Genomic DNA, 15,503 nt, shown 5'->3' with positions numbered 1-15,503 from the left:
TCTATGTAAGGTCATCAGTCACAGGTTGGGGGAAAGGGCAGTGCTCAGGCCTCGTTGTTTGAGCAATTTAATAAATATACATAGTAGGTATAGGTGGGGTCTATTTAAATAAACATCAAGCTGGCTTTTAGTACAATATGTCATTAGCATATTAACAAACATTGTTGTTTCCAAACGAAGAGAAGTCAACATTTAGTTTTATACAAATAATAGTATGTCCTTCTTGATCAATCACAGAAATACACATACATTTACAAGTCACCACAAAGATAATAGTGTATTTCTCTTAGATTAACAAATCTAAACGTCTGTCTGATTAAGATTATAAGTTATCGTCACAAGTTCTAACTCCTTTCTGACTTGTGACATACATTTATGTCATATATCAAGTGCAGTTATATGGCGCAGTCTCAGGATCTAGGCCTTCTCCATACATGGCAACTGCTAGCTGTGTTATACAGCAAGTACTCACCTATAATAGCAGCCATCATAGCAAGCACCGATCTCTGCAATACAACCCCTTAAACGCCATGGTCAGTAGCGACTGCAGCATCTAAGTAGTTAGACATAGGCTCCCCTTTGTCACCCCTTGCTCTCCCTCATGGGTTGCTGATGGGTGGCCATGGTGGCTGGGTGCCGACTAAAGTCCCGCACGTCTTCCATCTTTGTACTGCTTCATTGGAGAACACAACATTTACAATACATTGCAATAAAGTGTTAACAAATATTATAAATATAACAATGAACACCATTTAAGCCAAATAAAAATTGCTATTTTTTCTTCACTTTGCCACGTGGAAAAGAATGGAATAAAAAATGATATATAAACATTATACTGTGCATAACCAAAAATGGTCCAAATAAAAACTACAGCTTACCCTGAAAAAAAGGCCTTACACAACAAAATTTGACAACACAATCCAATTTTTTTTTTGTGTTTTATTTTTTAAATGAAGTAAAAACTAAAATGAAACATATATATATGTATATATCTGTGGTCTCACTGTAATCGTACTGCTCTGCGTAATAAAGTCATCAGGTGATTTTTACCACACGTTGAATGCTATATTTTAGAAAACCCTGCAACAATAATGGAATTATATTTTTTCAACATAATATCCTACATGAAATGCTTTCCCATTTCCGAGTACATTATATGGTAAAGTTAATTGTTGTCATTTAAAACTACAACTTGTTCTAATGCTATGTCAATGGAAAAATAAAAAAAGTTATGGCATCCTGGAAGACAAGGAGAAATAAAATTGCACAGAATGGGTTAAACCATACATCAACACAGTGTGTATAGGGTTGTCTGAGTAGGGACTGGGAACTACAGGAAATGTGCCAGAAAGATTGCTATGAATTACGCATTTGTTGTGAAAGTTTCTTGTGCGCTCCAAGGCCGATTTCATTTTTTTTTCACTTGTATTTATTTATAGTCTTTACAGTTCATGGAAAAATGTTTAAGGAGTTTTCCAGTACTATTTTATTTTTTTCTCATGGGGCTAAGAACTGCCTGTTATGTTCAGTGCCATCTCAGAGAAGTAATGGACCGCTGCTGCTGCTGGAAATTCTTCTGCTTCATTTGACCTCACATCAACAGTGCAGCTCTTCCAGACCGCTATGTCGACGGGGTGTGACTGCGGACCTCATGCTGACTCACAGCCTGCTCCCCGCTGTTAGGCAGTGGGGAGCCAGCTGTGAATCAGGATGACATCGGCAGTCACACCCTGTCACCAGAGCAGAGTGAAAGAGAAGCAGCCTGACATCAGCGGAATTTGCAGAATCACTGGGAAGAGTGGTCCATGACTGCTCTGAGCAGGCAGAGATCGGCGCTGGACACAACAGGCTAGTAGTTAGCAACCTGCCTGTTAGTTCTTAGGCCCACAAGAAAAAATAAATTTGTCCCGGGTAAACCCTTTCAGGACAATTTCTGCTGTTGTACCTGTTATCCTCCTTTATGTCTTGAAACATTTTATTTACAAATGGATTTCAATAAAAGACTTTTGAAGCGAATATAGGAAAAAAACTGCAATTCTTTAAGTACTTGGAATGGTCTTAAAGGGTTTGTTCACTTACAGGAAAGTTGACCCCAAACACTGTAAAATATCTAAAATAACAGAAAGAGCCATCTGTAGGTTAAGATCCGACTCCCCACATTGCTCAGGTCTCAGTGTTTCGAGTGCAGCGGTGACATCACGTCAACAGCGAGCATCACTGCTGTATCCAATCACTGAGCGTAGCGGCTGTGCTGAGATGGGCAGCATGAGCTGCTGACCTTAGTGATTGACTACAGTGGTGATGCGTGCTGTTGACGTGACGTCAATGATGCAGCCAAAACACAGAGACCAAAGCAGTGGCAGGTAGCTGCCACTGGACCCAAGGTGGGTGAGTACCTGTTCTGTCAGGTAATTTAGGTATTTTAGAGTATTTGGGGTCCACTTTGTTGAAAGTGGAAAACCCCTTTAATACTCCTTTTTTCTTACGATAAACGTTACAAATTTCCCGTTAAATGACTAAAGCTTGCAACTTTACCAATCTTTTGAACAAATAGGGATTGTTTTCTTTAGTTGTGGTTGCATTGACAAATCACTATTTGCTGCGATTGTCTTTAGGTTATTTTTACTACATTCCTTGAAGACAATTGCTATTTTTAATAAAGATGTGTTGTTTCTATTGTAAGATAAAGCATTGTCTCTTTGCAGTCTTTTTCAACGTACATTAAATGGCTTTTCATATCTCTAATGGCAAATAACTACAATATAACATCACTTTATGGTTGATGAGCATCTGACCACAACTGAACATGACAATAAATGGCCGCAGTACTTCCTTAGCACTTCACATCTCACATTTTGGAAAAAAATATTTGGTCTTCTCAAAGGTGTTTCTAGGTGTTCCGACCCGATATCGGTTGTATTCTAAAGATCAGTCTTCTTCGGTTGATTCCAGGTTTTGTGATCAAAGGTAAAAAGGGTCTCACAGGACATTTCCTCATGCCAGACTTTGGAGTTGAAAACACTTAGTCAAATTATGAGAAATAAATGCTTAATATCCATTAAAAACAGTGCTTCTTATGTTTGAAAGATACTACAAAATTTTTCTGAAATAAGAGGCTATCTGAGAACTGACTGATCACTACTTCACAATAAGCAGTTTTCCTATGCCCTTGGAGATATTAACTAGTCAGTAATCCTCTCTCTCGTTTATTAAGGGCCTAAATATGCTACCATGGCCTGCAGTGTCTCCAGACTTGTCTCCCATCGGGCACATCCGGGACGTCATGCATCGACAATTGTAAAGGGAGCCGACAGCAGTGTATCTTGATAATTTCTGTGCCCAAGTGCATTCAGTATGGCAGAACATTTCTCAGATAACCATTAATAACCTCATTGATAACAGCCAAGGCTTGTAAGTGCAGGGGTTTCTGTGCATGGCGCTCATACTCGATACTGAATAAATTGATTGTTTAGAAAAAAAAAATCAGTTTTTTTCAGAATTTGCATGTCAATAACATATCTACCCATCATGTGATTTCCATTTCCATTGTTAATGTCATATGTTCTTTTTAAAGCATGTCAATGAGTGCTTATTTGATGTCATTTGAGAGAACTTTCTCTTCTTAAATCCTTTTCCAAAAATTCAGCAGCAGCTCCTTAACTAAGAAAGTTAGACAATGTGGCATATTTGTGAAGATTTGGCAGTTTCTTCCTTACATTTCCACCATTTCTTCCCTGGTTTTTCATCTAATCGAACAGTCTTTTTGCTGGTGTCCTTGACTTTCTTTGATTTCACAGTGCATGTAGCCATGATGTTCTGTAATGGGTTGTACTGGGGACTTACAATTTGCGGACACTGAAACTTCTCCTGAATCACATACCCGAGTCTTGTGGTTCCTATAAATCCAACAGGCGTGGAGACAAGACGAGTGATGGTTGCATAGACATATTGTACTGCGAGCAAAGAACCTGTTTGACAACAGATAGCATAGTTAGACATACTGTACCTTCCCAAATATATAAATTAAATTATATATCACAAATGCTATATAGGTATGAACTGTGTGAATTAGGTTTTTTCTAAGTAATCTTGGGCAACAATATAAATTATTGACAACCTTAGTGTCTTGTGGGCCATAATAATGCCTGGTTCTGCAGAGCATGATGCATTCAGTCTGGAAAAAACAATGGTTCTTGGACACATGATGGACCAGCAGGGGCACTAAACAAGCTCAGACTGGCCCACGGGGTAACAGGTAAATCCCCCGGCGGGCCTCTTTGCACGTGTGGGATCCTCACCCCCTATATATGAGAAGTAGTCGGCACAATACACATGATTCACTATGTACAGACAAAGCCAGCACCTGATCATTCATGTAACAAACTACCCAGATTATTATTATATAGAAGCAGAGGTAAATTTGTGAATGAGGGTAATGAAATATTTACATGTACCTGGACAGTGGGCCTCAAGAGTCAATATTACTGGTGGATCTTTGGCACCCATGTATGACTCTGGCCCATGGTATTAGCAGCCCACATTTATAATTATATTGTAATTTGTTAAAAGCCTAGATGATTTGGGAAAACAAAGATCACAATCTCACCATTTGATACATCCCAAACTTTGACTGCTCTGTCCTGAGATCCAGTATAAATGTAAGAGTCATCTGGTGAGAAACAGGCGCATTCTACACCTTGGAAGAAGAAGCCCTATGGGAAACATAGTAATACATTTAACCTCTTTCTCTCTGTAAACATACAGTACAGACCAAAAGTTTGGACACACCTTCTCATTTAAAGATTTTTCTGTTTTTTAATAACTATGAAATTTGTACATTCACACTGAAGGCATCAAAACTATGAATTAACACATGTGGAATTATATACTTAACAAAAAAGTGTGAAACAACTGAAAATATGTCTTATATTCTAGGTTCTTCAAAGTAGTCACCTTTTGCTTTGATGACTGCTTTGCACACTCTTGGCATTCTCTTGATGAGCTTCAAGAGGTAGTCACCAGAAATGGTCTTCCAACAATCTTGAAGGAGTTCCCAGAGATGCTTAGCACTTGTTGGCCCTTTTGCCTTCACTCTGCGGTCCAGCTCACCCCAAACCATCTCGATTGGGTTCAGGTCTGGTGACTGTGGAGGCCAGGTCATCTGGCGTAGCACCCTATCACTCTCTTTCTTGGTCAAATAGCCCTTACACAGCCTGGAGGTGTGTTTGGGGTCATTGTCCTGTTGAAAAATAAATGATGGTCCAACTAAACGCAAACTAGATGGAATAGCATGCCGCTGCAAGATGCTGTGGTAGCCATGCTGGTTCAGTATGCCTTCAATTTTGAATAAATCCCCAACAGTGTCACCAGCAAAGCACCCCCACACCATCACACCTCCTCCTCCATGCTTCACGGTGGGAACCAGGCATGTAGAGTCCATCCGTTCACCTTTTCTGCGTCGCACAAAGACACGGTGGTTGGAACCAGAGATCTCAAATTTGGACTCATCAGACCAAAGCACAGATCTCCACTGGTCTAATGTCCATTCCTTGTGTTCTTTAGTCCAAACAAGTCTCTTCTGCTTGTTGCCTGTCCTTAGCAGTGGCTTCCTAGCAGCTATTTTACCATGAAGGCCAGCTGCACAAAGTCTCCTCTTAACAGTTGTTGTAGAGATGTGTCTGCTGCTAGAACTCTGTGTGGCATTGACCTGGTCTCTAATCTGAGCTGCTGTTAACCTGCAATTTCTGAGGCTGGTGACTCGGATAAACTTATCCTCAGAAGCAGAGGTGACTCTTGGTCTTCCTTTCCTGGGGCGGTCCTCATGTGAGCCAGTTTCTTTGTAGCGCTTGATGGTTTTTACAACTGCACTTGGGGACACTTTCAAAGTTTGCCCAATTTTTTGGACTGACTGACCTTCATTTCTTAAAGTAGTGATGGCCACTCGTTTTTCTTTACTTAGCTGCTTTTTTCTTGCCATAATACAAATTCTAACAGTCTATTCAGTAGGATTATCAGCTGTGTATCCATCTGACTTCTGCACAGCACAACTGATGGTCCCAACCCCATTTATAAGGCAAGAAATCCCACTTATTAAACCTGACAGGGCACACCTGTGAAGTGAAAACCATTTCCGGTGACTACCTCTTGAAGCTCATCAAGAGAATGCCAAGAGTGTGCAAAGCAGTCATCAAAGCAAAAGGTGGCTACTTTGAAGAACCTAGAATATAAGACATATTTTCAGTTGTTTCACACTTTTTTGTTAAGTATATAATTCCACATGTGTTAATTCATAGTTTTGATGCCTTCAGTGTGAATGTACAATTTTCGTAGTCATGACAATACAGAAAAATCTTTAAATGAGAAGGGGGGTCCAAACTTTTGGTTTGTACTGTACATACATACATAATATAGATATAAAGATAGCTATTGATGCATGTGTAACTGTATATAGAAATCCTGACCATTTGTGTAAAGACGTTTAATATTATTCTTGACAATATAGCTTCATAAAAACACTATGGTACATTCTTAGGGGTTTTCTCATTTTCTTCTCTGCCTCCTGGCTTCCTGTCTGCCAGGTTTAGTGCTCTTGTGCTTGAGTGACAGTTTGGACCAGAGCCAAAACCCTGCACTTGCCGGTGCCGCAAACAGATGATACTCTGCAGCAGCGGAGGAGGTCAGTCTGTCTAAAGCTGGCAAGATCGGGAGCTAACAGTGCACTCCAATGGTTCAGACAGCTTCAGACCAGCGCTTTTCAGCTCTATTGGAAAGAGATTGTACGTATTTCACGTTTGGCCACCGCTGCTAGACTGTGGTTGTGATCGGTAACTTAGGTAATGTGCAATAAACAATAAAATTAAAAAGCATTCTGTTCTTGAGAATGGAGAGGTTTTTTGTAATCAAGTACAATACAAAGTTGCTTGTTTTTACAAGTATTTTGCAATTTTTCCTATTAAAGAACATGAGATAACTATAGTAGCGCATTCTGCTGTGCCATTCCTGCTGACAGACATACTCAGAATGTGATGGAGCTCATTATAAATCATTGGAGGTCCATCGGGATGCATTAGGATCTATTTGATTAAGTATCGTCTCCGTTATAAGCCATGACTCAAGTGTGAGAGCCTAAGCGATCAAGGTGCTTCTTCCTTCCGGTTGTTATTCTTCAATTTCTTGACTATATCTGTTTCTTCCTTACTGATTTCTATGACTCCTAAATAGCTTCTTTAGTTATGCAGCCGTACAGGGTCATAGTAAGTTTATAGCCAAGACGTAACAAGCAGAATTATCCACTAGTCATGCAGTTGGCCAAAATGTGAGGAAAGATGGAATTCAGCAACTTGTAAACCAAAAATGCTAAGCCTGGTTTATTACATGGGGTTTAAAAGCGATTGAACATCTATAACCTAATTGAAAGCTACAGTTGTACTGTAAGTTAAACACGCGTCATAAGTACCTTATAACACATCTCATGTTCCCAATCACCCGCCTCCATCTTCCACAAACGCTGAACTGAGTCCTCACAACCACTAAGTGCATATGTTTCCTTCGTACTAATCTCCAAGCAAGTGACTTTACTTTCATGAGGCTCCAATTTGTGGTTGTCATCTTCTCCAGGGTTGAATAGACCAATTTCTCCTCCTACCATCCCATAAATAATCCTTTGGTCTTCAAAGATAGCGACTCTGCTTATGGAACCTGAAATATTGGGATGTACTGAATACAAGGGACCATCGAGCATCGGAAGAGGGTCTCCCTTTGTTACTTCATACAGAAGAACTGTCTCTTGGTAAGCCACAGCGAGGTAGCTTTCTTCTTTGCTCAGAGATATACAAAGTACAGGTATATCATGATCTAAAGGAGGAATGCAAGCAACATCCTGTCTTTGGTCTAATGGAAATGCCAGCACAGTGCCTGACGTCAATCCACAGAACAAAATTCTCTTGCCATTTGCAATCTCCAGACAGGTTACCTCTGAAGAAGCTTCCAAAATGTCTGTCATACGACCTGCAAGACATTAAATATAATGTTAATTCTATTAATCTTCAGATATTGTATGGTCTCATTGTTTGCACTGAAACACACTATATGGAGAAAAGTATTGAGCCACAACACTAGGGCTTGTCCAACCTTTGGGGCTAAAATTTATTGTTTTTTTTTTAATAATTTTTCACCATTTGCCTTTTTCAGCTTTTGTGTTGCACTGTCTATTGCTGGCTACAGAATGAGGTAACAGAATCAGTCAGTGAGCTCCTTCTGACGGTCTGACGGGTAATTTGTAACTCTTTTATCTCTCTTTTTTGTGAATTCTGAGCTTATTAATGACCACAGACCACTTTAAAGATTAATGTGCAGTCAAACAAAGCCAGATGGTGCAAAATATTTAATGAAACTCATTTGCAAAGCTGATTTTAAACCCCAAATACAGGCATTTAAGCAAGAAGAAAAACCCAAAGTGTCCCCAAAGGGTCACAACCCCTTTATTCATTGTAACTGCAATGCAATCTGCCTTTACAATTAGTTGTGATAGAATGATTCATTCTAAAGAGCTCACTGAACTCCAGTGATACTGTAATAGGATGCCACCATTGTAACAAGTCAGTTCATCAAATCTCTTCCCTCCTAAATATGCCATGATTAACTGTGAGAGTGTTAGCGAAGAATGGAAAGGTTTAGAAACCACAGGTACTTACCCCGAAGTGTCAGACGGAGTAGGGTCGCCGAGTGATGGAGCATATAGTGCATGTTCTATAGTATATAAGCCACCAAAACACAGCTCTGCTGACTTAATAACTGCAGAGTTCCAGATCGCCACTGGCATTAGCATCAGCACAAATATGTGCTCTGGGAGCTCATTATATGGGTTTCTAAGGCCAAGCAGCAGCATGCATACCTAACATCACCAAGCACAATGTCAGGTGCCAGATGAAGTGGTGTAAAGCATGCCGCCACAAGACTCGGAAGTAGTGGAAATGTGTGCGGTGGAGAAACGAGTCATGCTTATCTATCTGGAAATCTGATGGATGAGCTTGAGTTTGGTGAATGCCAGGATAACGGTACCTGCCTGAATGCATTGTACCAACTGTAAAAATTGGTGGAGGAGGGATACTAAGGGGTTGTTTTTCAAGGGTATTATCTCCAGTGTAGGGAAATCTTAATGTTTTAGCATAGCAAGACATTTTGGACAGTTGTATGCTTCCAACTTTGTGGGAACAGTTTGGGGAAGGCTCTTTTCTGTTCCAGCATGGCTGTGCCCCATAAAGGCATGGTTGGGTGACTGGTAGAATCTGACTGGCCCACACAGATCCCTGACCTTAACCCTATTGAACACTTTTGGTATGAAATAGAACATTTTATAGTTTTTATTATGTTGGTGATTCAATAAAAATTCAATATTGCATACAGTTTTAATTTTCACTTCTTATTAACTGGGTTATACTCTATGCCTAGTTTTTTTGTGATATACTCTATACCATTAGGAGTGTTTTTCCCATTTATGGGTATAAACTTAGGTTAAGACTTTTTGGCGATAAACACTCTAGAATCTTGTAGAAAATATTCCCAGAAGAATGGAAACTCTACTAGCTCCAAAAGTGCAACCAACTCCATACTAATGCCTATGGTTTTCTAATGGGGCGTCACAAATGCTCCTGTAGGTGTATTAGATACTTTTGTCCATACAGTATAACTGAAGGGCGTCACAAAAGCTCCTGTAGGTGTATTAGATACTTTTGTCCATACAGTATAACTGAAGGGCGTCATTACTGCTCCTGTAGGTGTATTAGATACTTTTGTCCATACAGTATAACTGAAGGGTGTCACAAAAGCTCCTGTAGGTGTATTAGATACTTTTGTCCATACAGTATAACTGAAGGGCGTCATTACTGCTCCTGTAGGTGTATTAGATACTTTTGTCCATACAGTATAACTGAAGGGTGTCACAAAAGCTCCTGTAGGTGTATTAGATACTTTTGTCCATACAGTATAACTGAAGGGCATCACAAAAGCTCCTGTAGGTGTATTAGATACTCTTGTCCATACAGTATAACTGAAGGGCGTCACAAAAGCTCCTGTAGGTGTATTAGATACTCTTGTCCATACAGTATAACTGACACTACTACAAGGATCTTAACTAATGTATAAGCTGTATCTGGCACTTCTGCCATATTTTACCTTGAACTGCATCCCAGACAACTATTTTGTGCTTGTCACCAGTTTTAGGAAAATATACTCTTTCCCCTGAATTTGCTAGAGCGACACAACCACTACGGTCCTGAAAAGGGGGCAGTGTCTTGTGCTTTTCATCATAATCCAGATTCCACAGCTTGAGGTAGTAGGCTTCTTTGGAAGACGAGACCAATGTTCTTCCTTTCAAGGCCAGGCCAGTGACTGGTACTCCCATCCCATAAAAGCAGTCAATCAGCGTACCTCTTTTAGACAGGTTCCAGACCTAAAAGTAATGAAAATGAAAGATCATTCTACAAATCTGCTATTCATCTATTTTACAATGTGTATGGACTATTTTTAAAGAAAGATGGAAAGGTTGGAGAAGGTCTGCCATTCCCTATTCCAGGCTTTCTATATAGAACTCAACCCACTTAGGGATTACTACTGAGTTCATTACTTGGGCTTGCAATTGTGATGGACAGGGTCAGATTTATGATAGCCAAATAGAACTGGTTTGAGACAGCTGACCCATAAATGCTGTGATGTTTGTGCTTTATGGGTAGCTGGATCCACCACCAGAAGTTATTTTATCTCTGCTGTTTCCTGGAAAAGCATCTGAATAAAATATTATGCTCTTTTGGACTGAATAAAGCTAAACTTTAGACATTTATCTGTAAAGTGTCATCAGAAACCTCAACCCCATACATACAGGTCCTGACCATTTATAGTATAGTTTATGATAATGGAATACATAAGGTTCTGTCTTACTAACCCGTATGGTTTCATCTTGTGATCCTGTTAATATAAGATTCTTCTCACTGTGGATGGCAGCAGTTTTCACTAGATCTTCATGTTCTAGACAAGAATCTAGCAATCTCCTTAATGTGTTAGAATCAGCTCTGAATACCTGCACTTGTTTTCCGAATCCTAGTAAAATAGATATGTAGAGAATGTTATCTCAGATTGGGAAATACCATAGTAAAAAAAATGTTTTTCAAAGATACTTATTAGGGAAATATATAGGGCCTTAGGTATGTGTAGACATTAAATTGAAGTGTTAAAGGTAATATTTATTATTTGAAGGCATTTTCGACCAAATCCGAATATTAAAGAACCTTGATTAATTGCTATGGCCAATGCTTATACCTGTATTAATCTCCCATAAACTAGGTCATTAACCGTCTGCACATGTCAAAATTCAGACTGTTGAGAACTATGACACCTCCGCTTACCAACAGCAAAAAGTGACTCATCATCAGCCACCACCACAAAGATCAGCGCACTGGGCATCTTCTCAGTTGAAATACCGCCTCCTGAAGAAATCTAGCCATTAAGAACATATGTAATTACCATTATGACATCTAAATCCTGAAACATTTAGATTTCTTGGTATAAAAGTCAATGCTTGGTTTACATACTGTCATGCTTTTGCTGTTGGGTCTAGAACCTCAACTATGCAGACTGGTAGTGTGTCTCCCACGGCTTATATTCTCTACAATACAAAGATTGGTATATCGAAGGACTAGAACTTTCTACTTACCTGTCTTGGCTCCAGCTCCAATTTGTGCCTTCCTTCCTTTGCCTCCGGCTCCCTCTGCTCTAGTATATGTTGGATTAGCATGGTAACCTGGCGCACACTAATGTTATCACTCTAGGGCTTTTAAGACCAGCCCAGGTGGCTACACACATAACTGAGTATTCTGGTAGCTCATGCTGCTTCCACATGTCTGCAGTCTAGCTTAGTTATGCGACTAACTTAGCTCTGCTGTTTAAAGGCTGTTTCAAGGTTCTCATCTGCTGTCTCAGATCTGCTATTCCAAGGTGCTGACCACACACTCAGCTCTGCTACATTAAGGTGCCTGTGTGCCTTCTCATCTCAGCTGTTTCAAGTTGTTGTCCACATGCTTGACTTTGCTGCATTGGAGCATATGCCTGTCTACACAATTCTGCGGTTTCATGTTCTTTCGACACACTCTGCTCTGCTGCATAAAGGTACTTGTTTGTCTATACAACTCTGCTGTTCCTGTGTTCTGTCCATACACTTGGATCTGCTACATCTAGGTACCTGCCTGTCTGCTCGACTCTGCTGTTCCAAGGTGCTTTCTACACACTCGGTTTTACTGTTACAAAATACCGGTTTGCATATCCTGCTCTGCTGATCCTTGCAGTCAGTCTCGTCCGGCATATGAAGCTCTGCTGTTGCACTCTACTGATCCTCAATGTTCCATGTGCTGTCTGGCCTATCCAACTCCATTGCATCAACACCTCTGGTGCAAGCTGCTCACCCTCACCTATGGCTTAGTGAATCCATCTTACCAAGTAAGCCATAACAAAACTAATCTCTCTAGCGCAGGGTTTCTCATATTGTATAGCAAACACCATTTTTATGTGAGGCTTAGCTGGCTAGACGGTTTTGACAGAATTTATCATAGGCCTATCCATAGCTGCACCAATCTTTGATTTAGTAACATAATTGATTCATTTTGTGCCTGTTTTAATGTTATTCAAAGCTCAAAAAATGTTAACATGGATTTCAACAAATGATGAAGCACTGATATCATCCACTTCTGGCTGTGAAAGATAGAGAACACCGACTCTGCAGTACAAGAAATGTCCAGTTACAGGAAAGCCTTAAAATTAGGTATGGCCTAGTGCCATCATGCGCTTTATGCTATGGAGTCAAATGAAATGGGTTCACACTAGTGATGAGCGAGTGTGCTCGTTTAACCCTTTAATCGAGCCCGCTCGGGTGCTCGCCGAGTATTTGCGGCGTGCTCGACATCTATGTTTGATCCGCTGTGGCTGGATGTGTCACGGTTGTTAGACAGCTGCGACGCATGCAGGGATTGCCTAACAAACAGGCGGGTTAAACGAGCACGCTCGCTCATTACTAGTGCGCACCTGATTGCAGGATGCCTAAATAATGCAGAAAATTCTGAAAGATGCATGACATCCAAGTAATTGTATTTACTATCTTAACTATTTATCATTTATTACCAGTGCTAATGAGCCATCTTTGAATCCGACCACCATCTTTCCATATTTTGGAATAATACAGCTACAGACTGGGTATGCTGTTTCCTCATCAATTCCAGGTAACTGTCTTGAACCTTTTAATTCTCCTGTTGCATGGTCCCAGAGATGTAAAGTTCCTCCTTTAGTTACTGTCATCAGGATCTTTTGGGGGGTAAACACTGCAGCTTGCAATGGAAACCCAGGAACACCAGGTGTAAGGGATAATACAAGCTCCCCAGATACTATATTCCATCCATAGACCTACAAGAAGAATAAATAAGATCCTGTCCTGTAAGGCTGACAGGTACATTTACATAGGTTTATGGAATCAAGCTTAGCCTCTCTCATAAGCTCAGATGCCCCCACCTCATGGAGGCTGAAGATACCCCTGGTGTACAGTACAGACCAAAAGTTTGGACACGCCTTCTCATTTAAAGATTCTTCTGTATTTTCATGACTATGAAAATTGTACATTCACACTGAAGGCATCAAAACTATGAATTAACACATGTGGAATTATATACTTAACAAAAAAGTGTGAAACAACTGAAAATATGTCTTATATTCTAGGTTCTTCAAAGTAGCCACCTTTTGCTTTGATGACTGTGTTGCACACTCTTGGCATTCTCTTGATGACCTTCAAGAGGTAGTCACCGGAAATGGTCTTCCAACAATCTTGAAGGAGTTCCCAGAGATGCTTAGCACTTGTTGGCCCTTTTGCCTTCACTCTGCGGTCCAGCTCACCCCAAACCATCTCGATTGGGTTCAGGTCTGGTGACTGTGGAGGCCAGCTCATCTGGCATAGAAAAATCTTTAAATGAGAAGGTGTGTCCAAACTTTTGGTCTGTACTGTATGTGCGCAGTTTGAAGTGTGTGCAGATGTGAAGAGTGAGTGACTCAAGTGCATGCATGCAGGGAGTGCGGCTCTTTTATACAGTTATGTGTTTCTAATGGTGAGGGGAAGTTTCTTTATAAAATGGAGATAGTGTAACTTCTAGAGAAGCCAAAGTAATTACAGAATGCAAATGCATCTAGTAAAATATTGACACTGTCATCTGTGGCCCACCAGGCACAGGAGGTCCCAAGACCTCCTCAGGACAGCAGAAAACAGGCTAAAGGAGGAGCACGCCAGCGCCCCTCAACGACATCACGCCGACACAGTATGTCAGAGTATAGATGACTTTTTCCTATGCTGCTTGTTCACTAGTGGTGGGTGAATATAGAGAGAAGGAAAAAAAATGTAACCTCATTCGGACATGTCGGAAAAGGCAGTTATAGATTTTCCTTTTTTTTTATTATAATTCACATATTTGTACGAAAAATCTAAAAAACAGATACAACATGAATAATTAGCATTGTCACAGCACTGGTCACCAACATGTGCCAACACCATTTTATTATGTTTGTTACCCTGGACGGAGAAATCCTTTTTTTCTGATTACAATATTACTTTCTTCACACTGCTTTTTATCTTATTTGCCTGGTTTACACAATTATTTCACCTTAGATCCAGTTGCTGAGTAAATAATCCCAATCTTCTCATCCACGTGTAGATAAGCATTTTCATAGTTTGTGTGATCTTCTTGAATGCACAAATACTTTTTACCAGTTTTTAGATTCCATAAAAGCAATGTATGATCCAAAGAGCCAGAAACAGCTTTAGTCCCTAAACCGAAAAACTTTACACATCGTATTCCAGCTGTAAGAGAACATAGATGCGCCATGATTTATTACTAGGTTTTAGGCAGATGTATTATAAAACAGACAAATAAGCAATATTTTTTTATTTCTCCACAAAAAAAGTGTTGCACCCAGGGGATGGGGATGACTCGGCGCCCGGGCCTCTTTGCCTGATCTTGGGGGATGTCGCGGTGGATAATTATATAAAAGTTTGTGACGCCACCTGTGGTGTCTGGTGAGGATCACCAGCGCTGCGGCAGCCCACTGAGGCCGATGTTAAGGCAGCTTGCGTGGTATAGCTCCCCACAGGTGGAGCTAGGCCTCAGGGCAGCGGGGATGTAAGTGACGCGCCCCCTGGGCCTGTGCTGGGAACCCGGAACCAGGCCTGTTGTAGGATGCTGGGGGTTGTAGTCTCCGTGTGGCGGTGACCCGGTCCGTGGCTCAGGGTGGTCAAACCAGTGGCAGTCTATTTGTATTGTAATTGTCCGACTACGCCACCCGTGGATTGCGGTCAGTGGGGACCGCCGCTGCGCTGCCGACCGCTGAGGCTGATGTTGTTTGCGCAGCCGAGTATGGGATAACTCCCCACGGGAGAAGTATTGCCTCAGGGCAGCTAATGTGGATGATGGTAGTGATGGTGT

At 40.7% G+C, this 15,503-nt stretch overlaps 1 protein-coding gene across 1 annotated transcript in view; it reads right to left on the bottom strand.

The window, feature by feature from the left end:
- Positions 1-2,829: 2,829 nt before the first annotated feature.
- Positions 2,830-15,503, bottom strand: part of NWD1 (NACHT and WD repeat domain containing 1) — a 50,121-nt gene continuing 37,447 nt past the window's right edge. The window contains exons 14-21 of the mRNA XM_073651304.1: positions 14,685-14,881; positions 13,165-13,443; positions 11,400-11,490; positions 10,940-11,094; positions 10,174-10,450; positions 7,457-8,007; positions 4,607-4,712; positions 2,830-3,968 (exon numbers count right to left, since the gene is read on the bottom strand). Coding sequence (XP_073507405.1) covers positions 3,670-3,968; positions 4,607-4,712; positions 7,457-8,007; positions 10,174-10,450; positions 10,940-11,094; positions 11,400-11,490; positions 13,165-13,443; positions 14,685-14,881 — 1,955 coding nt within the window. The 3' untranslated portion in view covers positions 2,830-3,669. The remainder of the gene's footprint in view (positions 3,969-4,606; positions 4,713-7,456; positions 8,008-10,173; positions 10,451-10,939; positions 11,095-11,399; positions 11,491-13,164; positions 13,444-14,684; positions 14,882-15,503) is intronic.

Source organism: Phyllobates terribilis, unplaced genomic scaffold (genome assembly GCF_046119375.1).
Source record: "Phyllobates terribilis strain yellow unplaced genomic scaffold, ASM4611937v1 Scaffold_1__5_contigs__length_1240528914, whole genome shotgun sequence".
Classification (NCBI taxonomy): Eukaryota; Metazoa; Chordata; class Amphibia; order Anura; family Dendrobatidae; genus Phyllobates; species Phyllobates terribilis.
This window is presented reverse-complemented; position numbering and strand designations above follow the sequence as displayed.